The sequence below is a fragment of the Bombus huntii genome, chromosome 3 (genome assembly GCF_024542735.1).
Source record: "Bombus huntii isolate Logan2020A chromosome 3, iyBomHunt1.1, whole genome shotgun sequence".
NCBI classification, from domain to species: Eukaryota; Metazoa; Arthropoda; class Insecta; order Hymenoptera; family Apidae; genus Bombus; species Bombus huntii.
In genome coordinates, this window is record NC_066240.1 from 14030936 (window position 1) to 14054333 (window position 23398).

A 23398-nucleotide genomic window follows, 5' to 3' on the forward strand; every position below is an offset into this window, starting at 1 on the left:
TAATATTTTAATTAATTTCATTTTCCAATTCAGTTAACTGAAACGTTATTTTTAAAATATCATGTAAGTAACCCTACATCAAGTTGATTAGTTTTCCTTAATACTTAACTATTTATGTATAAAAATGATGTATATAAATAAATATAATTACTTGCAAGATGAAACGATGAAAGGATATTCGTTCAAAAATTTCTTACTTACATGTAACATATACTCATAAAATTCTATACTCTTCCTATTCAAATACGTAATACGGAACGTAATACGGATTAGAAAATGGTATCAAACATAATGGACCTACACTTCGTTCATTATTCACTTATACAGCGGTTAATGACAGTGTTCGAACGACCTCTAAAATAAAATAACTTTTTACAAATTTAACCAAATGACTTGAATTTTTGTTAGATGTTAGAAGAATTGGTTTAATACACGACATATAAAAAAATTTAATAAAAATTGCAATTATTGGAATAAATAAAAAATAATAAATATCTTGAGGAAAGTAATAAAAGACACTTCTTACAATATTTTTATCTATGCCTGTAATGAGAATTCAAACAATATGTTTCATACATTTATGTCAATTATACATATGAGAAATGTACATGCTAATATGTATGTACATGAAAATTCCATCGAAATCTTAAATTTATTAAATCTTAAATCGAAATCTTAAAATGAAATTTTAAATTTATTTCAGTTATACGCCGAAAGTCGTGAAGAACTACGATTTTCATCATTTTTTTACCACTTGTAATTCACAGTAACGTTAATCAATTTTGATGAAATTTTCAGCATGTATGTAACTGGCATAAATTTACATAACTGACATAAATGTATTATTTAAATTTTTATTACAAATTCAGATAAAGAAATCCTAAAAAGTGCCTTATTTTCTTCGCGATTTCGATCAGTTGTAATTTTTTCACAACTTTTTTACATATCATCTAGCAAACCAATTCTTCTAATTTCTAGACAAAATTTCTGCTTTTATTCTGCTTTAAAGAATTTTCGAACATTTTCTTAAGTCACTACATATTATTGTCACACATATACAGTTTTTACGCAATGAAAAGTTTAACAGCCTATACCCAACAAAAACATCGATAAAACACAATAAGTTCTTATTTAATATCATTAAAAAGTATGCTATAAAAGACATAAACTAGTAAAAGATTATTATTTAGAAGTATTATTGCACCGTAAAAATATTAAGGCTGAAAGGTCGGAGAGATCATCAGTCTAGTCGTAAGACTTAAAGACAACATCTTTCTCGTACAATAGAAATATCGAAAATAACAACGAAGTATCTTTTTGAAGTACGTATTTCTGACACACATTAAACTCGTTTGCTTGTTGTAATAACATCCATTGCTGTGAAAGTAGTATTACGAAGATTGATTGATTATACATAAAGAAAGTAATTACTTGGAGAAGGAGGTTTAAATGATTATTAATCGATTTGCATTAACTACCGAACAGAAATTGTGCATACTCGGCTTAATCCGGGGCGAGATCCGCGATAACCTACCTTCTCAAATACACATATATAAATTTACTTACATATACGCATAGTCGCGATCCACTCGTTTTACCGGTTAAACCTCTTCTAAAGTTAAACGCAGACTGCAAGAAGAATCGTCTGAACGAATATAAAAGCACGATTAACAACCTCAGGGAAATCCTGGCAGTGGGCAGAGCGAACCTACCAAGGATCGGTAACGAACGAACAGCCAATCACGATGTACGCATTCGATTGTCCGTAGAATCGTACAGATTAAGCAAACATGAATTTTAAATCTTATTTGTATTCTCGACTCTATATCCCAAATGGACTTGATGTTACAAACATAAACAGAGCAATGATATTTCGACTAATATTATCAGAAAAAGTACTGTTAATATAAATATTTACATATATCTATTATATGCTTCCTCTGTAGCTAGTAGATTTACGCATATTCTGTTTGTTCATTCGAATAATTTTCAAAAATGTGAAGTTGATTTATTTAAAAGTTATTTGCGTAAAAGTTCTAAATTTCTTCTTTTATTTTATTCGCTCTTCTATAAAATAATTCTAATAGTCCCAATTCTACGAAAGATACAACGACGTTTTAGGATTTTTTACCAGCGATTTATTTCGATCGATGTTTACATTAGTTGCGAGACCTACGTATGAATTGAGAGATATGGATAAACCTGATTAGAATTCCATACGCTCTACCAGTAAACAGATGACTGAAATATTCTAAGAATAATATATATGTGTAGATTCTCCTAAATGTGCTAATGGAAAATATATAAAGACAGGCACGTAATATTGTTATTAGTCTACAATAATAGATTATGAATATCGTGTTTCGAAATTCTTCATTTAAGTAATTAAAGTACAAAATATTAGTTTTTTATTTTGTTATAAATCTAAGCAAATTAAATTATAAAGAAAGTAAAACTTTTTTTTTTACTACATGTTCCTATTTTAATGAACGAGGAAAGGCTTAAAATTATCACTTAGACCTAAAGAGTACTTGACTTATGCATTTATCAATAGTAATACCTCAGATTTGTAAGCCTTTTTTTGTTATGTAAAGAGACAACATAATCGTTTGATAACAACATTTTAAAAGGAATATTATCTGAAGTATTCAAAAAATAAAGAAAATATCTTAATAAGAAAAAGTGACCATGACCTCTTTTATGATATCTACTTTCTATCTCGCATCACGGAAATTAGTATTACATATTTGTCGTTTGACGAAACATGTTATGAATATATTAATACGTATGATTCATATACATATGCTGTCAAAAACTTTATCTGATTCAATGAAATAAAAACGTAAATAATCCATAATAGGTACACTTACCGAATTATAAGCGTTACACAAAAAGCAAATTTCCCGCGTAATTTATTATATCTGTTAGCACCTTTCTTAAGATATTATAACTATATTCGTTTCGCTTGTGCGCAATTACCCTACTATAGGTACCGTGCTAGAAACTCTCCACAATTACATGGATCGCTGCCGCACAAATGCCTGAAGTTAGGTTCGAATGAGAATTGGGCATGAGTCATAAAATAAACGCTGGGAAATCTGACAAACCTTAAATAGTAATAGAATCAAGCATACGAATTGGAAATGAAATATTTTTTTCAGCTTAACTACGTGAAATAAAAAATGTATAGATATAATATATGATATTAAAATAATTACTCTTTACAAAATATTTTCGTCATCGTTACAATGAGAATATGTAACAAATTGAATTTATTTTTTAGTAATAGTCACACTATTAAAAGTAAATTGGAATTCTATAGATTTTATAAATAACGAAAAAGAGAAATCTATTTATCTAAGAGTACATCTATACAATGTATAGGATCAAATATATTATACACTAAAACTATTTCACGCTTCACATAATATGCACTATATATTTAAAAAAAAATTGTTTTGTAACTTACTTTATTCGCTATTTGTATATATCTATGAAAAAGCGTTTTAAATAGACGACACGAGAAATAGGAAGAAATATAATAAAAATGGCTTTACTTAATGAACTGTAGTACTATAGTTGTTGAGAGTTTGGTTGGAAATGAACCCAATAGTATCTTCGGGGTGTGGTTAGCTACAAAGAAAACAGCTACATCTATATCTTGAAAATGATATAATCGATAAGATTATACGTGAAATTCCTGAAACGCAAGTGTATTGTACGTAATATGGATTAACTCCAATTGGATTAATAAAAAGCTAAATAGTGTACTAAAATTTCTCTTGTATGAAAGAAGAAGGAAATTTACTTCTTGACCGTTTTATAGTATTAGAAAGGATATTTATAACGAAATATTTTAGTTCCTTCTATATGTACGTATATATATTTGATTAAAATCATTTGATGAAAATATAATAAGTGACGTCACTTCTTAGTAATTTCATTCTACATATAGAGAATATAAACCGACATATAGTAAAAAAAAATGTTATGCTTTCTCGAAATATTCACGATTGATATCTATACCGCGAAATGCTCTATTCTTATCACAACATTTCTCATGATTAGGATTTTTCTGACAAAGTTCGCAACCACAGATTGTTTCCCGTGATCGTTGTGGGCGGCGGTTTGGCGGGCAAGGTGGTGGCTTTGGTTTATCATCGCAACAGCATGGTCTACAAGGATCCTATAAATAATATTTTTCTTATGAATATTTCTATATTTGTATTTAAAAAACTGGCGCAATAATAATTAAATGAAAATTAAGATATGATTTAAAAGGTACGAAAAAAAGAAAGAAAAAGAAGAGCGGTACTAAACAAAAAATGATTCATTTTATGGAAAATACCTTTGATCATGTAAAAATAATAAATATTAATAAACTCCCCCTTTCTCATTTTTAAATTATTAAAGATATATGCAATATATGTTTACATTATCTTTATCTATCTATCAATCTATATATATATATATATATATATATATATATATATATATATATATATATATATATATATATATATTCTATATATATATATATATATATATAGAAGTCGCGAAAAAAGAAGTCGAACACGTAGAATAAAAACTTTTCGTTTGAGGCTTTGTTTTCGAGAAAATCGATTTTGAATTTTCGCTCGATACGCGTGTGGTACGTTATAACGGATCTCACTGTAGATCGTTGTCTTGATGGAAAAATTAAAAAAAAAAAAAATTTTTTTGTTTTAATTTCTTTTATTCTATATTTTCGACTCCTTCTTTCGCGTAGAATCGCCCCCTTTCCGCTTGTACCATCAGTTACCAACCACCCTGTATATATAAAATTTAAATATTTAGAATGAAGTTGACTTGTTGTAAAAATACCTGCATCTTAATATAACAAGAAGATTTAACATCGGGGCAAATATCACTAGGACTTTGATACGGCGATTTTTTTGAAAACGAGGGATCTACACCATCTTTTGTATCTTCATCTGATAATTTCATTCCCTTACTGAGTTCTTCGTCCGGCTTTTTCTTTTTCTTTTTCGGGGGACATGCTGATTTAAATTCCGTGGAAGTCCAAAATACTCCACTATTTACTAACCAAATAACAAATTATATGTTAAATGATAAATTATCTACGAGACAATTAAAAGAAATTTAATATTATCATTATAGGACTACAAAATATTTACCAGAGTCACAAAATTTATTCCATATACTTCTGCAGGGTTCATCATTGGTCATAACTTACTAGAATTTTTAAATCTTTTAAAATATGCTATATTAATGGTTTCTACAACACAAAGAAAATTTTGAGGTTAATTTTAGCAATTCATTCTTAAATAGGAATAATCAAAATTAAGAATAATTTCATATCGATACGGCTACGTATATGATATATTCGATCTTCAATCGTTTTGTTTTCAATCACAGATAAGTATATCTTTGTCTGTGCTTATATATATTTAAAAAAAAAATGTTACGTAGTATTTATTTCAATAATTAAACCACATTAATATATAAATCTTACAGATGTAATTTTTCCTTAAATGTACGCAATTTCTTATACGTAATTGCCCTAATAATAAGTGGTTTAAATTTTAAATTAAGAGTGGGAAGAAATTATTTACTAATTTGTCGCCCCCTAGTGGTATAAAAGGAAGATCCACTTTGTCGACAGTAAATGGTATGAAAATAACCAAACTTTTATTTAAAGTTATTTGTGTAAAGTACAAAAATTATTAAATTGTGTTCTATTTAAATGATTATATAGCTAATTATAAATTTAAATTAAGAAGAAATTATTTCGACGAGTTTTTTTTCAGGCCATATGATATGTATCATATTTTGCAAAAGTAATATCAGAGAGGAAATATTAATATTTGATTTATTATTGAATATTGCACACTGACAAAGATGGAAGATTATACAGTATCATTAGATCCTGAAACAGAAATGGTCTGCACATTATATTTATTTAAGGATGTACAAAATTCTAATGAACTGCATAAAAAAGTTATGGACAATAAACTTTCTTGCTGTATTATAAAAGCGGCGCTTATAGTGGATCCTTTGCAAGTAATAGTAGCTGCTAATAAAGCTGCAATTAGTGCAAAAATGACTCAGTTAACTACAAAAACTTTATACACTGAGGTATTGTTTAATTTATCAGTATCAAAAAACATATCACGTTCATTAGCAGATTTTGGTATTGGTTATAATGACAAAAATATACTAATAGCAATAATACACAAAGAATGTGATGGAAATTCAATGTCAGAAATACTAATGAACAGTATAAAAGGAGAAAGGGTATTGATTTCTAGTTTGCCTCAATTTACAAATTTTGATTTAGTAAAAAGAAGATATAAAATTGATGAGAATGAATTGAATATTTCTACTCTCGCTAATTCTGTTATTTCTAGAATTAGCTGTAAAGATTATTGAAATAAAAAGATCTTGGCAGAATTTTTTTGTAGATAAACATTATTTGATATCTAAAATTTTTGTGTACTTATGTAACAATGTTTCATAAACAAGAAAAAATTAAATATATTGTAATTTATTCATTGTAATCAATATTCTTGTTTTATTCCTCATATTTATTTTTATAAACCTCATAGCAACTTAATGTGATAATTGTGAATTTTCTGTAAATGTTTAATGTAGATTTTCAAATTCTTAGTATATAAATACAACATGGAAAAAAGATAGTTATTACATTTTGCGATTTGTACATTACTCCTGGTTATACGCTTGTTCAAGGATTACTACAAAAAGGAAAGCTGTAAAGTAGATTTCAGTGAAAGATACTTTTTCCTCTTTTTATTCACTCATAAATAAAGCCAGGTATGCGCTGAAAACAATTTTTATATCTGCAAGAACACAGTATCTGTCAAAACCTGCAGGAGCAAATTTGCAATTTAAGGACAACACCCTCAATTGCATACAAAAGCAATATAATGACAGTTTGTTACGTATTCCTTGGCAAACCACACATTTCACACATTGCAAAATCTGCTGCATTGAGAAATGTGCAATGTGAACAAGTCCAAAGTCCTTGATCAGGTGGTGAATTTACAATTGAATCTGTACCAACTGCTATTCCACTTCCCTCTGCAAGTGCAGAAGCTGAAATCCTTGAGCTATTATCAAACATTGGTTGAGATGTAGATGCTGTAGTTTCAGATATGAGTTGCTCTACTGTTGCCCATTGTTCTAAACGTGACCACTCTATAGCTTTTTCTCTATCTTTTGCACGAATTGCTTCTAATAATGGCATCATATGGTCCTAAAATAACAAATAAGCCTATTTTATAACAATGAAATAAAACTAAAATAGACGAGTATTTAATAGAAAACACATTGTACCTTCATTGGAAACATATCCATTGTTGCAATAAAAATTAATAAGTGAAAATCTGAAACTGCTTCTAGAAATTGTTCTTTGCTAAATTGTTGCATGTAAGAACAAAGTGAGCTAAATTCTTGAATTTGTCCATCGATGAGTCTAAAACCAAATAAAATTGACATCGAAACTATTTTAAAAAACTATAATCTGTTCTATGTACTTTTTTTACATACCTATTTTCAATAAGAAATGGTGTGATATTATTGCTAACATAAAAAGTAAACTGTGGATTAAGTGGCGTGGATGCAGGTATATCTACCAATAAATATTCTACTGGCAAAGGTCTTGCTAGCCTTGACACTTCATTTCCATAAGAATCTTTTTCCTGGAGATCAAACAAAACAAAATATTAAAATGCAAAAAGACGAACATTTCATTGTGATATTTCAATTTTATTACATTTTCCAAAATTATCCTATATTCATATTGTTTCGTTGATATTTGTTATTAGAAATCGCAAATATGCAATGAAAATTGAGATAAATTGTATTGAAAACATTTTGAAAAGACATTCTGTAATAAGTGTGTCAACACGTCCCTATACACAGGCAAGTCTGGCAACTTCTGTGACAGAGATAATGTCATAAGGTGCGCTTTAGAAATCTGCCGCTAGCCATAGAGCGCTGCGATCTACAGGTTAGCGAAAACAATATACGTATAATTATACATCATAGCTGTTTCCCACACAGTATAAGAAGTATAGACCACGCATTCTTTAGAAAAATTGTGATAACAAATATTTGTTTCTAACAGATAGAAAAGGAAAGGGAGATCTAGTTATTTGTCTCTATCTCTTTTTCAACGTATTTTCTCAACACGGTATTTGCAGTCTACACTTATATCTATATATATCTCATGATATGCGATCATGTCCGCAACTTATACAATACACAGCGATTGAAGCGCCTTATTGCTTAGCAAATAAATTGAGAATCTTTTGTCCTTCGCTTAAGAGTCTTATTCTCATCACAGGAATTGCCAAACCTCTATACGACCGTGAGGTCGAGTAACATCTAGAGAATTTGATTGGTTGAATTGAAGCAGATATAACTAGATTTTACAAGAAGGATCATGAAGGCAAGTCCATAATACTTGTAATGGTTGGTCGAATGCGCGCGCAGTGGTAGAAGCCGCAGACGACAAACCGGCACCGTTTGCCACGAGTCGAACCCGAAAGTGTATAAGAAAGAGGAAAGAGGAAGAGAGAAGGAGGAAGGTTTAGGATCGACGAGAGGGGGTAAGATACGGGACGAAGAGAGGAGAGAGCAACAGCGTAAGCGACTAGCGCGCGCTGTGGTGTGTGTCGGTCGGTCGGTCGGTCGTCGCCGCCATGCTAGTGGTTAGTTTAGTGAACCAAACATCATGATGTGGCAAAACGTTCGCACGAGCTAAGACTGAAGTAACGCCGCGTTACCGGCGCGCCGTCGTTATGTTATCCATAATAACTCACGACGTTCGATAAGCGTAAAACACGTAACGTGAAAAAGTACAAAAAAAAAAATATAGCTTTGGTAAAAAGCTCTCGACGACGGCAACTGCGGCGACGAAAAACGTCGGAGTGCTCGCGATTCCTGCGTGCGGAACCGCACAATACTACGTCAATCCCGATGTAAATTAAAGTCCTAAATCGTATATTCGAACAAAAGTTACGGAATAATCATCGTCACGGTATTACGTTAGGAGTGACGAGTGCCAACGATCAGCCTCCATCGCGCGGCAAGGAGACGATCACGAATCGTATACACGGTACGGAACATTTACGCTCCTACAATCCAACGAAAGAAAGAACAAGCAAGAAGCAAAAGAGAAAGAATGAAAAGGAGAGTATGCATGTGTAGTATAATGCGTGCGTGTGCGCGCGCTTGAATGCGTGATAAGGAGAAGGCATATGCTTTCTGTGTAAGTGTGTATTGTGTGTAGACGTGTTCTCTGTGACGCGCGCGCGCGCGCGCGTGTTGTATGCCATTGTGAGCACGAGAAAAGAGACGAGTGTGCATGCATATGTATGTGAATAAGATAGAAAGAGACAGTGTGAAAGAAGTGTGTAGAGGACTGACAAACGAGAGCGAGAACGAGAGGTAGAGAAAGAAGCAAACGTGTACGTATAAACACCGAGATGATACGACCGAGAGAACAAACTTAAGTAGAATATTCCCGCGGAATTTGCCTAACACGTAGTAGTCCGCGTTCGAGTCATTTTTAACTTAAACCGTGGACTTGTCACAAGTGGTGACAGCCGTAATATCACGGAAAGTACTCGGCGATAAGCTGCAAGAATCCATATATCATACGGCCGAAGGTTTTATCGGTTACAGCTATTGGTGTTTGAAATATGCTTTGCCAGAACTAAGAAATGTGACCATTCTATATACGTTTACCTCTGTTAGCTGCCTTTCCCCTTAATACGCTTTCCCCGTTAACGAATGGTAAATCCCAAAACTTCGACTGTTCGACCCCCTTACGTTTTGGCGGGATTTTCCACGCATGCGCGTTCTCCCATGAAATGTCATTTTTTACGTATCAGTAGTGTCAGCCAAATTGTTGCATAATAATTTTGATGTTGTAGTCGATGTGTCAGATAAGAGGCTAACCTTCTGAGGACGAGTTCGTGCTTAGAGACAATACAATGAAATAACACGATTGAACCTAATGTGGCGTGTTATGAAACAGTTTTACAGCGTACGAACGGAAAAAAAAAGGAAAATAGTAGAAAGAGAGGAATCAAGTAAAAGAATTGCGGTTCTAATTTATATATTGTACTAACGAATTCGATCTTTCTTTTGTTCCCTTGTTTTGTATTTGGTTAAGAAGAAAAAAAACAAAACGATATGTTTTCGTCGTACATACATACGTTCGATCAAAGAAAAGATATTCCCAAGTTCATTCATGAAATAAATCGCATCGCATTGAACGATTCTAAAACCTTGTATAGAATATATCACAAACAAGAATACATATATATGTACCAGTAACGAAATAAATATGTATAAAATATTTGATATTGTTTGAATAATAAAATACGTAGTACGCTTCAATAGTCAACAATTTTCGTAGATAAATTTAAAGACACATTTTATAAAAACTGCGAATTGTATCACGTAAGACAAAGGAGAGAGTGGAACAGAGAAAAAAAGACGAAAAGAAAACAACATGAGTTCAAATGTTGAACCGTTATTATTAGAAATAGGTATATCAAGCTCGACCTTTATATTATTTTCCTAAATAGTACGACGCATACATATAACGAAACGAACATTTCTTATATGTATACTTTCTTCTAACTCAATCTTTCATAAATTATCTGTATCCCTTTTCGTATAATTCCGTATAAGATTACAATGATTTAACCAGGTAAAATGGTAGTTTTTGAATATTTCGAATAACGTAAAGGCCTACGATTACAAAGAATAAAAGAATAATTAATGAATAATATTTTATCATTTTCCAGATGCTGGATCCAAGCGTTCTAACGGATTTAGAGGAACTGACGCTTTGCAGTTATTGCAAGCAGAAGTATAACGACGCGGAGCAATGCCCGAAATATCTTAGTTGCAAGCATTACTTTTGCTTGCGTTGCATAGAGAACAATTTATTAAAGGGACGTGAGTTGTTTTGCGCGCATTGCTGGAAGAGGACGGACCTGGGTGATCAAGGACCGGACGCTCTACCGACGCACTCTTCTCTCCTTGTTCTAACGAATAATTTGTCTCACTTAAAAATCACCACGAACAACACATCTGGAAAGACAAATGATAAGGAAAGAAAGGTACAGATAACTTTTCCTTAACGATTTTGGGTTTGTCAGCTGGTTATTTGCATTGTCAGATCATACGTAAATGGTAAAGAAAGCATGCAGCTCTGAAGCCATATCAACATAAGTTCTAATAGTAATAGGATTATGTTATAAGGCCTGCAAATAGTTTCCGTTTAAAATATAGGATATAATTTTAATACTTGAAATTCTTTTTGGAATGGAAAATGGTTATCGGTTTACCATATGAGAATATATTATAATATATAATGTAAAAAAATCATATGAAATGTATGATTATTATAACATTGTTACAGAGTGAGAATTGTCACACGCACGGAATGCCTCTGGCATTGTGGTGTGCGACATGTTGCACTGCACTTTGCAGAGCATGCGCCACTCCACAAGAACACCCAGGTCACCAGATTAAATCGCAAACTGATGCCAAAGAACAACTCATATCCGATGTAAGTTTTAGAATGAGTTTTATTTGCTGGTACATTTGTTGTCGGCATGTATATATACGCAGTTTTGCGCGTATTAAAGAGATATCGGTAGCTGGTACGTGATGTTCGAATTAGAGGAAGAATGCATGTGGACGTGTTTTTTTAGGTTCAATTGGAATTAGTTGCTATGGGAAAGTTATCGACCGAGATTCAAAGACTGGCTATGCAGCAACGAGAATTCTTAATAAAGGTGTTAGAAGCTTGTGTAACGTTAAAAACACATGTTGAGACCGATCTTCAGAATGGCTGGAGTCATTTTCCTGAGATAACGGACGCGCGAGAAACGCTTGGGAAAGCGAAAGCTAGTCTTCAGATGATCGACAGTCCTAACGATGTATACAATTTGCATTCGCAACTCATACTCGAGAAACAAAGATTGCAATCAAAGTACCAAGAAATGATGTTGCAGTGCCAACTCGACGATTTGATTGGTAACTCGGGAGTGGTATTTGATTTTGCGCTATTAAAACAAGCGTTGGCTGGAATTCACACGGGAGAATCGATCGTTTCTCAAGGAACTAGTAATGGCGGTAGATTACCAAATCATTTGGCGGCTTCACAAAATCCGATACTGTTTCTCGCAAATTATTGCATGTCGCAGCTATATTCGAGACATGTAGTTAGTAAGCAACACATGCAAAACGGTTCTATAGAGTATCATTCAAACATGATGCAACCGCAACCAGCACCACCGGGCTCCGTTCATGTACACCAAGGTCCACCGCCGCCGGCAACCCCGCAGCAACTTCTCATTCCACCTGGTTCGCCGTCCGTTAAACCCGTTCCGCCCGCACCTCCAAATGCGATGTTACATCCACAGCAACAATCGACATTTATACCGGAAGGAGTCGGTACTGGTGGCGGAAGTTTGGTAACCGTCCACTCATCCTCTCAACCGCCGTCCAGCGGAATAGCAGCATCCCTTCGAGGACCTTCGAACCCTTATCCTCTGTATTATTTCAACATCGAAGTGAACGGATCTCCGCATGGCCGTATCGTGATAGAAGTGAGGCCGGATGCAGCTCCAAAAATGGCTAAAAATTTTAGTGTTCTGGCGACCGGTGAAGTCGGAGTCGGTTACAAGGGTTGCACGATCTTTCAGTGCTGGGAAGGCGAATCCGTGATTACTGGTGATTTTGAGCTAAACAATGGTCGCGGAGGAAGGAGCATATTCGAGGATGGTTACTTTATGCCGGACGACACGAAATTCCCTGCAGTGAGAGGAGCAGTGGGAATGCGGCGAACGCAAAAACGACATGATAACCTTGGTATGGTCGGTTCACAATTTCGTATAATACTACAAGAGATGCGCGGATTCACAGGAATCTTTGGCCACGTCGTCGAAGGACTAGAATTAGTCGAGAAGATATCTACATTTGGTGATCAAACGGGCAAGCCTACGAAGAATATTCTAATTACGAAATGCGGTAAATTGTAACGACAACATTATTGCGGTTAGTATACACCGAAGGGTAATCAAGTTCTACCCGTATACTTTACATTATCCCGTTCTAGATAACTGAAGAAAAAAAAGGAAGAAGTTTTACGAGTTCGCGACGGTATCTCTGACGCGTTCGATATAGGGAATGGGGTGTTTAATTAAACAAACAAAACAAAAAAAAAAAAAAAGTCACGTATATATAATATCCAACGATAAATGATATTACATGTTGAGAGATACCGTCGCGACCATATATGTAGCTCCATGAATCGCGATGCTCCATATGAGTCACACAATTTAATTAACTATTAACAATAGAATTCTAAAGATATTGAATCTATTTTTAAACGTGGACGCATAAGAGAAGAAAGAAGAAATAAAGATCCATATTTTGCTATTGATTGGGAATCAATATGATTCTGTATCTACAATAACGACGATGATCGATAATACGTACCTCAAGATCGATCGTGATATCGATACGACTTCTAGCTGTACGACATTTGTTTTAGAAGAAGTTCGACGTTTATTTTGGCTATTGGCATATTGCTATGTATAGTTGATATAGAGGGTATCGTACGGGATTTAACAAGTGCCGTGGTTAACGGTGTCGCCCTATGGGCGTTGCTAATGTTTTAGATCATAGGTAGTAAAAACAAAAAGAAGAAAAAAAAAATATCGTGTAGATGAGGAATATTTACGGAAAATGGGATAAACTTATATGTGTATACACATATGTTCATATATTTGTAAGAAAAAAAAACAAGCAAACAAACAAACAAGAAAAGAAACAAACAAACGTACAGGCGGGAACTCTCTTTTTTTGTTTTATAATCGAAATACGTGACTTCGTAAAAAGTCAAAAGGTCGTAATTTCATACACGCAGGTCGTTTAGAACATTGACGGTTAGAACGATACGTCGGTGCGTCAAAGGGCCAATTTTATTTCGTCCGATTAACGATCACGTATCGTTCCGTTTCTTTTTTCAGAGGAGAGAAAAAGGAGCTGAAAGGGAACAAGTAATTGCGCGATGAAACGAGTCGAGGAAAATTGCGGTTCCTATCGGACGACTCAAGGATATACTACTCCCTTTTTGCTCTTTGCTGTGGTCTAGTTGACCGCCGTAAATTAACTGTATTTAAGGTTAGATCTCAAGATGAAAATGTATGCAAGGCCTAACTACTACTATGTAGATTGTAAGCCTCGTCGTCTGATCAGAAAAATACGAACGAAATGAGCGAATATATATTATAAACGAATCATTCCTCGATGCTGTATATCGAAGTACTACGATAATGTAATGCGTTATACTACTCGTCTCAATCCTCGTAAAAGAATCCCATCGTTATGTATCATATTACCATGTACCCGTGTGCGAAGAAACGCGTTGTAAAAGAGTGTTCTGTAAATCGGCGCGTAGAAACAAAAAGCGCACTCACGTATTATAGAAAATTGCACGCCCTCGACGTCGCGGATGCCTTTTTCGAAGAAAGCCTCATTCGATGTTGAACTTGAAAGTTTTAACACTTGTTAATTAGCTAACTCGTCGCGTTTTGCAATGAAGAAAGAAAAGAAAGGGCGGACTCGTTGCATCGCGATGAATGTAAGAATCGCCGTTAGAATTAAATATCACTGCGTAAATACGTACGACGATCGAAGGGTGGTCGAGCTCGAATGAATTTCTCTCGTTTCGGTCGTTGTAAGAAAATAAAAAAAAAAACAACCGGGAAACTCAGTCGACACTTTTGAATCTAGATGCGTATAAATTCATGTGTTTACCGAAGCGAGTGAAGCTAGAAGCCCACCTGTATACACAAAATATCCACGCGCGCGCGTATATATATATATAAATATATATATATACTACATATATTTTTATGAACGTGATGAGGTAACAACGCATAGCTTGTAATATCGATTCTAACAACCGACGATTTACCTTGCCCCTCGCGTTCGAATTAAACGGTTGAGCGGCTATAATTTTGCGATAAGTTTTTCTCTCGTTTTTTCTTTCCATCTATTATTTTTTTTTTTTCTTTCTCTCTCCCGTGTCCTTTTCTTTTTCTATTCCTCACTCACCCCTTTTTAAGTTAAGGCGTAATCATCTTACATATGAAAATTGAGGTCATTTTGTTTACAGCCTACGGAAGCGCATATCCGTAGTGCACTTGCTTAAACAGTTCTGTTATTTCATTATACATGTACGAAATGAAGTTCGTTACCCAATTTAAATGTACTTTTAATCAATCAATTTTGAGTTATAAACTGTTTCTCTTTCATTCGTGTATACTTTATGCATACCTTCACCTTCCTTAATACTATTAGCATGTAAGATATAATTCAGCAGTGTCATATTTTCATCACAATATGCAAATTCATAATCAAATTTAAAGCTACATTGCCATCTTAATTTCAAGCAGAGGGAATTAATTAAATGTATTTGAATAAAAAATGGATGTACTCACCTTGTAGAAGACATCTGGGACATACTGTTTATCTGTTGATTCAATTACATAGCCTAATTCTGGAGCATCTTTCGTAGGAACCAAGCAGCTATCTCGAACCAATGCCATGCATTGATTGGACACTTGATAACCTTCCATATGAATTTGATTTTTCTCATCACCTATAATCAATATGTACTATTTAATAATTCAGATTTTTTGTGTATATATATATACATATATACATCAAAACAAAGCAGTTTGATTAACAATATGATGCAAGTGACTTACCAGTAACACAAACAGTAACAAACTTTGAACCAAAATAATTATTAGGAGAAAAACGACAGGGATTTGGATATTTGTTTTGGAAATACCCAGCCATAATACATTCTTGAGCAGATAAAAAATGACTTTCTATATTTCGAACGTGTTTTACCTGGATAAATTAAACTAATGCTATTAATTAAGGACTTTAGTTTATGAGAAAGAAAAATACAGGTTAGTCGCAGATAAATTTACCGTTCCTTTCTTGATATCGTCAACTATAAGGTCTGTAAAAATCCATCCAACTCTTTTTAAATTAAGTAAATGAGCCAATTCATCCACTACCACTTCTTTTTCATCCGGTAAAAGTCGTATAGAATTTTTTGTACTTTCCTAAAATAATTATGGTTACATTGTAGATTACAAGAATGCTTGTAGATATGGTAGTTTTAATATTATTTATTTCTATTAAAGTACCTGTGGTGGCTCGTAAATAGCCGCGACAACAGCTCTAATGCCTAATGGTACATCTGTATGTATTTCGTATCTTCCATATAAAAATCCAATACGTTGATGACCAGTGCTGCGCCAATAATTGAGAAAGCGTTCAACTAAGCTTGGATTTTCAAACATAACGTTGTCCACGTGACGATAAGTTTGTCGATTCAGGGTAATAGAGCTTGGTTGGCATTTGCTACATATACCTCGTGGCCAAGGTGGATGATCTTTACAACCAGTTTTTATACGGCAGTTTATATCTTCTAATTGTATAAACTTCCCCCTATAAAATATTTAAAGGTTGTATATCGAATATTACGTAACATAGAGCTGAACATACCTATCAACTCCAGCAGTGAGTTTCCTGAGATACGAATGAAAAGACAAATGTTTTATATTTTGTTCCTTAAGATAAGCTTCATCAAAAGGTTCTAAAGGAGTACAATGAACACAGCATCCATTTGCACCATGTCTACATCTATTAAACGAATTACAACATATTTAATATAATTTTATATACAAAATTTATTTATACTTATATTCACTTACAGTTTTTCATCACGTTTTCTTTGTATTTTACCATCAAGTTTCCATAATTGTTCATCAACGTCTTCCATTGCATTTGATACAGATCGAGAAGCATTGAAAGTATGGTTGCTAGTCTCTGTTTCATCCATTGGTTTTGTTTCTAGTATAGAATAAAGTTAATGTAACATTAAGTTCAACTAATAAGAAAAATGAAGTGATATAATTAAAACCTTGAGAAATATCAATATTGGCAGTACTAGTTGAGGGAGTACTCCACAACTGTGTACTACTCTGAGGAGCCAGATATAACATATCTCCATGAGAAAGATGTGCTCCTGAAATTGTTCTGTTATGAGAAACTGGAAGTTCATTTTTATGATTTCGTTCCTTATAGAGTCCAAATCCAAAAGTATTCAATTCAAAGGCTTTAGAGACCTACAATTTTGAAAAATGAATTAATATTTATATGATTATACACTGTTGTTCCATGATATTAAAAGGACAAACCTTATCATACAATTGAGAAATTGTATCAGACAGATTTACATCTATACGCTTTGTTCCTTCTGAACATTGCACACGTAAGGTCTGTAAACAAATAAATATCTATAATCAAAGATTCATATATATTACATTTCACGCATTTCAACATTACATTTACACTTCAATTTAAGTTCATTATAGTACATTTTAAACATTAAAGGATGGTTGTGTGTCAATAACTCCATAAAAGTATTAACATTTCTTACAATAATATTTATTTGTTAAGTAGAAATTAACTTATATAAAAATTTTATTTACAACAAAAAATACATGTATAATAATATCAGATAAATAAATATAAAAAAAACATTATTTGGTGTAAGAAATATTGTATGGATATAATATTTCAATATATATTTGCAATTTATTTATAAACATAGAAACTTATATAGAAAAATAAATATTCAGATATGAAAAACAAATATTAGAGCAATATTTATTAAAAACGCATTTATTAGATTAAATTTTCAATACAGTATATTTTTTAGTGTATCATCATTGTAAATTTTTAAAAACCATAAAAGGAAAACAAAGGAATAAGATTAAGGAATAAGATATCTGGGAACTTTTAGTAAGTTACACGTTACTACATGAATTGTAAAATTTTCGAAATTTCTGAAACGAATGACCTATTTTATTAATAAAACGTTGTTCCGTTTCAATCAAGCGGTCTATACGGATTAATTGGTTGAGGTTAATCATTTAATAGTAGGGTAACTTACAATTTGCCTAGACTTTGACATTTCGCCGGTCTCAATGAAGCATCAGCTGTTCAATCCGTGTTTAACTTGCTCGCTCGTAACGTAACACAGTATTGCTAAAATCCCTAGTAAGTGAAAGAAAATTGTTGAGTCAACATCTAGTATCCTAACCTCTTTGCATGATTTTGCAAATATTAATAAAATATTGCAAGATATGGTGTTTTTCCATCACTTTCGTTATCGTGTCGGTTGTTTCCCTCTTTAAAATTTCTTTATACACATGATGTGTAAAATTTACGATTTAACGTCAAGGAGAGATATTTGCTCACCAGTAAAATTTCAGTAGAATTTCAGCGATCGCGCACTATTCTTTTAACGTTAGATAGCGTCTTTTAACGATAGATTTACAAACACGGGACTTCGAATACAGATTAGGTAAGTTTCTGTCTAAAAAAATAATGTTATTACACGCTTTTCGATGTTGTATGTATGCACCCTATTTTCCCCACACGAACGAACACGAGAGCAATGTCAGTTATTAACTTCTTAATCCGTACAAAGATAAATTTGGCAGCCAGATGTTGCAATCTTATTTTATTTTTCTTGTTTATTTTCTCTTCCTTTTTCTGTGGTTGTGACTTTATAATGCGAAAAAAAACGGAACGCGTCTCCTGTGTTTTTTGAGTCACCCCGTATTTGCTGAGTAATGTCTTCCCCTGATATTCGAAACTGTTTCGTGTTATAGTATTGGCTCTCTTGCATTTATTTTCCCAACACTTTCACTTACGCGGATTTCTTTTGAATGTCAAAAAACAGCACGCGACATAAGTGACATTGCGAAATAATACGATGTATATCCGTGCTATTTCATTTTAAATGGTTGAATTATAAAGATGGGAATCGTAGAACAGCGACACAGGTTGTTGAACCGATCGTAAATTGGTATCCGGTCATGGCCACGGTGGCGGTGGTTGCCAATTACCAGGTGATCGTCTTCGATTATAAATAAAATAAACATTACTGTTTTATCTTTGATTTAATTTTATAACGGTTATTACAAAAATGTACGATGAAAAGGGACGACTAATTCGTTAATCGTTGGGTTATGAGATAGAAAGTAGAAGAATAGTATGGTTATCAAACTAAGATCAGTAACTTATTTGACTGATAAGATTTTTATGTATTTAGATCTCCAGGTTATTTTTTAACTATGAAAGATTAAAAAGTGGTGGATTAATGTCTAAGTTAAATTTTCTTGAGAAAATATACATGTATGTATATTATAGTGTACGAAAAAAATACCAAGTGTTGTATTTTGTACAGGAATTTATACAAATCTTGCGCACCATGAAATGAATAATATCCGTATATCAATTGTCATTTTCATTCACATGTTTTTATTATTTTCTTTTTTGTAAATTAAAACAGCATGTATTATATCTTCCAATAAAAACAAGATTTCATTCTTAAAAATAATGTGCATATTTTATTCCAAACTAATAAATATTAATATATGATGTATTTAATCGAATATTTTGGTTTAGGTTATATTACCTAAATGTTAGGTTATAGCACGGTTGTACTGCACGGTCATACAGATTTCGAAACTCCAGTAGAGGGGATAAGGCTCTTAGGCGACCAGAAAATGTTTCTCAAGTAAGGCGCTTCAATCGATTTGTTGGACTTCGTCATACAGTGCGCCCTGTACCTGCAATTTGCAACACGACCGTGTCTGTAATTGAACTTTATTCTATTATATAAATTTACATTTATGTAAATAACATTCTTCTGTAGTACATGAAATACTGTATATCAAAGAAATTGAAGAAGGTTATGGAAAGTAATTTAGCTTCTATTCTTTATCTTCAATGGTAAGGATGACAAAGGTGGCGTTAGATGCAAAAGTTTAACAGTCGGTCTCAGCGCTATGGTCTCGATGGACAGCGGCCGATTTGTAAAGTATCTCTCTCGATATTAGGAATCTTATCCCCACCACGGGAGTTTCCAACTTATGTTTACGATCGTCCAACGTGGACAGTTTCGTCAAGTTTCGTTTATGTTTTGGATATGATATATTTATGAGTGCCTAGAGTTGTTTATATGTTCATGTTCATTAGTATTTGATACATATGGTGGATCCTATAATATCAGATAAACAATTATAACTTGAACAGAAATATAATTTGAAAATGAAGAGATCACACTCAAAGACGAAAGAGACGAGAGAAGATTATAGACATTCGAGAGATTCTGATCGAAGTCGAGATCGAGATAAAACTCGTGAGCGTAACCGTGATCGTGATCAGGAACGTGATCGAGATCATTATTATTATGACAATAGGAATAATAGAAAGAATGTTTCTCATAGGAGAAATCGTGATTTCGAAGAAACCAATAGAGAAGAGCGGTCATACGAACGACACAAATTAAGGAAAGTAAAAGATCATCGGGAGGCAAAGGAAAATAAAAAAATGCCAGAAAGAAATAAGATTACAGATAAAGAAATGGAAAAAGGAGAAACAAATGCTTCGGATGAAGCAAGACAAAATCGAACAGTTGATCTTTTAACATCAAGAACAGGTGGTGCTTATATACCACCTGCAAAGTTACGAATAATGCAAGCTGAGATTACTGATAAATCAGGAGCTGCATATCAACGCATTGCATGGGAAGCCCTAAAAAAATCTATACATGGTTATATTAATAAAGTTAACGTCAGTAATATTGGACTTATAACTCGAGAACTTTTAAAAGAAAATATTGTTAGAGGTAGAGGTTTGCTCGCTAGATCTATCATACAAGCTCAAGCAGCATCACCAACCTTTACATCTGTTTATGCAGCCCTCACTGCAATTATTAATTCTAAGTTTCCAAATATAGGAGAATTAATATTAAAACGTCTAGTAATACAGTTTAAACGTGGTTTTAGAAGGAATGACAAACCTTTGTGTATATCTTCTGGGACATTTATAGCACATTTGGTAAATCAAAGAGTAGCACACGAGATTGTGGCTTTAGAAATTTTGACTTTATTAGTGGAAACACCAACAGATGACTCAGTAGAAGTAGCAATAGCATTTTTAAAAGAATGTGGCATGAAATTAACAGAAGTTTCTAGAAAGGGTATTGAGGCTATATTCGAAATGCTAAGAAATATATTACATGAAGGACAATTAGATAAACGAGTTCAATATATGATTGAAGTTATATTTCAAGTTAGAAAAGATGGATTCAAGGATCATGAAGCAGTTCCAGAAGAACTTGATCTCGTAGAAGAAGAGAATCAATTTACTCATTTAATAACATTAGATGAAGCAACAGATTCTCAAGATATATTAAATGTATTTAAGTTTGATGCAGAATACATTAATAATGAAGATAAATATAAAGAACTAAGTAAAGAAATACTAAATTCAGATGTCAGTGGTTCAGAAAGTGAAGAAGAAGATGACGAGGAAGAAAGTTCTGACGAAGATAGTACTGCTGTGGCAGAAGGGAAAGAAGACATAATAGTAGATAACACAGAGACAAATCTAACTGCACTCAGAAGAACAATATATTTAACAATACATTCATCGCTTGATTTTGAAGAATGTGCACACAAATTAATGAAAATGCAACTAAAACCTGGTCAAGAAACTGAACTCTGTCATATGTTCTTAGATTGTTGTGCAGAAATGAGAACATATGAAAAATTCTTTGGATTGTTGGCTGGTCGGTTTTGTGCCATTAATAAGATGTATGTCACACCATTTGAGCAAATTTTTCAAGACTCATATCATACAATACACCGTCTAGATACAAATAAATTGCGTAATGTATCAAAGTTTTTTGCTCATTTACTATTTACTGATTCTATATCGTGGGAAGTATTATCTTGTATAAAATTAACCGAAGAGGATACAACAAGTTCCAATAGGATATTTATAAAAATTTTGTTTCAAGAACTTTCTGAATACATGGGACTATCTAAACTTAATCAACGTGTGAAAGATGTTACGTTAAAACATGCTTTTGAAGGGTTGTTTCCCAGAGATGACCCTAAGAACACACGTTTTGCAATCAATTTCTTTACATCCATTGGTTTGGGTGGTCTCACAGACGATTTAAGGGAACATTTAAAATCTCACCCAAAACCTGTCATAATTCCAGTATTAGAACAAAAAAGTGAGAGTGCTTCTGATTCTTCTGCAGATTCTTCTCTTTCTAGTTCAAGCGAATCATTGTCATCTTCAAGCTCTTCAACTAGTTCAAGTTCTAATGATTCTGATGTATCTTCGGATGAAGATATGAAAAAAGGAAAGAAAAAATTGAAAAAAGAACAAAGAAAGAAACAAATGACGAAAGAAAATAAAAAGAAACATAAGAAAAAAGAGAAAGCTAAGAAAATGAAAAAGGTCAAATGAAATTTGTACATAATAAATTAAGTGATAAATCTCTTATAGCCTCAATGTACATTTTCAGATTTGTTTCTAACTTTACCAATATAGTTATGATTAGATTGCGGATAGCTCTTACAGTCTAATTAATATGGTAGTAGAGTCTCATTATTATGTGTGTACATATGTTCTCATAATATTTTTTAATCTGAATAAATATATTTTTACCAATAATTCTATATGTATTTAATCTAGTATTTGGATATACAGTTACATTCATTATATCAATGTTTAAGACGTTATAAACATCTTTTTTTTATTACAATTTTATTTATTGTACATTTACCAAATCTTCTCATAGCAATAAAGATTGTATGATATAAAAGATAAAGGTAAATGAAAAACTTACAAATAAATATAAGAAAATAATTTTTATTTTGTGTAAAGTTTTTAAAATGATTTTAAGAAAATTTAACATCATATAAAATATAACTTATACAATTTTTACGATCTGTTTCAAAATAACCTGTTAATTGTAAAATTTGTTATAAAAGAATTCTAAGAAATTATTTTCTGTAACTATATTTCGTTTCTTAAAATAATACAATTTTGTTCCAAGAACCGCTTTTGCACATTAACTAGAGGGGCAATAATATTTATACCAATATATTTATACAAAACTTCTTTCTGTTTCATTCGTACAGATTTACTTAAAAAATATTGCCTATAATACAAATTTATGTTATTTATTATGAATATTAAATTTTCTTATTTAGAATAATTTTACCAACACCGACACAATGAATGCGTCAAGTGTGCAATGCTTGTTAAGTTCGCCCTGACAATGAACGCAGACTACATGTACGTCTATCCGTGTATGTATATAGTGTATAGTAACAAAAATAACCCTTGTATTCAAAAACAAATCAATAATGGTCTTCGC

General features: G+C 32.6%; 5 protein-coding genes and 1 long non-coding RNA gene across 13 annotated transcripts; 4 read left to right on the forward strand and 2 right to left on the reverse strand.

The window, feature by feature from the left end:
* The first annotated feature begins 3713 nt into the window (after positions 1 to 3713).
* LOC126864081 (uncharacterized) lies at positions 3714 to 4423 on the forward strand. The gene is made up of 2 exons (XR_007689061.1): positions 3714 to 3872; positions 4069 to 4423. It is a non-coding gene; the product is annotated as an uncharacterized LOC126864081 (long non-coding RNA).
* Positions 3879 to 5608, reverse strand: LOC126864064 (uncharacterized). 2 transcript variants are annotated; one of them, XM_050615002.1, is made up of 4 exons: positions 5516 to 5608; positions 5178 to 5278; positions 4864 to 5081; positions 3879 to 4186 (listed from the first exon to the last, which is right to left on the reverse strand). In XM_050615002.1, exons 2-4 carry the CDS (start codon positions 5227 to 5229, stop codon positions 3989 to 3991), a joined length of 468 nt encoding a protein of 155 aa, XP_050470959.1. In that variant the 5' UTR covers positions 5230 to 5278; positions 5516 to 5608; the 3' UTR covers positions 3879 to 3988. The 2 variants fall into 2 exon arrangements, with proteins under 2 accessions (XP_050470959.1, XP_050470958.1); XM_050615001.1 differs by lacking the exon at positions 5516 to 5608 and having other exon boundaries at positions 5178 to 5462.
* Positions 5609 to 5628: 20 nt separating this feature from the next.
* Positions 5629 to 6564, forward strand: LOC126864063 (EKC/KEOPS complex subunit Tprkb-like). 4 transcript variants are annotated; one of them, XM_050614997.1, is made up of 2 exons: positions 5629 to 5671; positions 5811 to 6564. In XM_050614997.1, exon 2 carries the CDS (start codon positions 5902 to 5904, stop codon positions 6430 to 6432), a length of 531 nt encoding a protein of 176 aa, XP_050470954.1. In that variant the 5' UTR covers positions 5629 to 5671; positions 5811 to 5901; the 3' UTR covers positions 6433 to 6564. The 4 variants fall into 4 exon arrangements, with proteins under 4 accessions (XP_050470954.1, XP_050470957.1, XP_050470956.1 ...); XM_050615000.1 differs by having other exon boundaries at positions 5662 to 6138; positions 6227 to 6454; XM_050614999.1 differs by having other exon boundaries at positions 5670 to 5709.
* A 231-nt stretch (positions 6565 to 6795) lies between these two features.
* LOC126864018 (nuclear protein localization protein 4 homolog) lies at positions 6796 to 18554 on the reverse strand. The gene is made up of 13 exons (XM_050614910.1): positions 18406 to 18554; positions 18098 to 18201; positions 17340 to 17420; positions 17063 to 17267; positions 16854 to 16992; positions 16645 to 16782; positions 16284 to 16587; positions 16062 to 16199; positions 15831 to 15978; positions 15561 to 15721; positions 7570 to 7721; positions 7357 to 7495; positions 6796 to 7276 (listed from the first exon to the last, which is right to left on the reverse strand). Exons 2-13 carry the CDS (start codon positions 18116 to 18118, stop codon positions 6959 to 6961), a joined length of 1944 nt encoding a protein of 647 aa, XP_050470867.1. The 5' UTR covers positions 18119 to 18201; positions 18406 to 18554; the 3' UTR covers positions 6796 to 6958.
* LOC126864020 (uncharacterized) lies at positions 8502 to 15374 on the forward strand. Of its 4 annotated transcripts, none has more exons than XM_050614914.1 (4): positions 8502 to 8633; positions 10845 to 11162; positions 11465 to 11614; positions 11760 to 15374. In XM_050614914.1, the coding sequence occupies exons 2-4, from the start codon at positions 10845 to 10847 to the stop codon at positions 13089 to 13091; spliced, it is 1800 nt and encodes a 599-aa protein (XP_050470871.1). In that variant the 5' UTR covers positions 8502 to 8633; the 3' UTR covers positions 13092 to 15374. The 4 variants fall into 4 exon arrangements, with proteins under 4 accessions (XP_050470871.1, XP_050470869.1, XP_050470872.1 ...); XM_050614912.1 differs by lacking the exon at positions 8502 to 8633 and adding an exon at positions 8649 to 9142; XM_050614915.1 differs by lacking the exon at positions 8502 to 8633 and adding an exon at positions 9158 to 9494.
* A 1208-nt stretch (positions 18555 to 19762) lies between the features above and the next one.
* On the forward strand, positions 19763 to 22689 carry LOC126864014 (pre-mRNA-splicing factor CWC22 homolog). The gene has a single exon (XM_050614905.1). It carries the CDS (start codon positions 20266 to 20268, stop codon positions 22480 to 22482), a length of 2217 nt encoding a protein of 738 aa, XP_050470862.1. The 5' UTR covers positions 19763 to 20265; the 3' UTR covers positions 22483 to 22689.
* The last annotated feature ends 709 nt before the right edge of the window (positions 22690 to 23398 follow it).

Bases quoted from the DNA above. Each gene is read 5' to 3' on its own strand.
- LOC126864020 (XM_050614914.1), top strand. From the start codon at position 10,845: ATGCTGGATCCAAGCGTTCTAACGGATTTAGAGGAACTGACGCTTTGC. The intron at 11,163-11,464 runs GTACAGATAACT...ACATTGTTACAG, and splicing joins CAAATGATAAGGAAAGAAAG to AGTGAGAATTGTCACACGCA. The intron at 11,615-11,759 runs GTAAGTTTTAGA...GTGTTTTTTTAG, and splicing joins AAGAACAACTCATATCCGAT to GTTCAATTGGAATTAGTTGC.
- LOC126864063 (XM_050614997.1), top strand. From the start codon at position 5,902: ATGGAAGATTATACAGTATCATTAGATCCTGAAACAGAAATGGTCTGC.
- LOC126864064 (XM_050615002.1), bottom strand. From the start codon at position 5,229: ATGACCAATGATGAACCCTGCAGAAGTATATGGAATAAATTTTGTGAC. The intron at 5,082-5,177 runs GTAAATATTTTG...TTATTTGGTTAG, and splicing joins GAATAAATTTTGTGACTCTG to TAAATAGTGGAGTATTTTGG. The intron at 4,187-4,863 runs GTATTTTTACAA...TATTATTTATAG, and splicing joins CTTGTTATATTAAGATGCAG to GATCCTTGTAGACCATGCTG.
- LOC126864018 (XM_050614910.1), bottom strand. From the start codon at position 18,118: ATGTCAAAGTCTAGGCAAATT. The intron at 17,421-18,097 runs GTAAGTTACCCT...ATTTGTTTACAG, and splicing joins TGTCAAAGTCTAGGCAAATT to ACCTTACGTGTGCAATGTTC. The intron at 16,783-16,853 runs GTAAGTGAATAT...TTCGTTTAATAG, and splicing joins AGAAAACGTGATGAAAAACT to ATGTAGACATGGTGCAAATG.
- LOC126864014 (XM_050614905.1), top strand. From the start codon at position 20,266: ATGAAGAGATCACACTCAAAGACGAAAGAGACGAGAGAAGATTATAGA.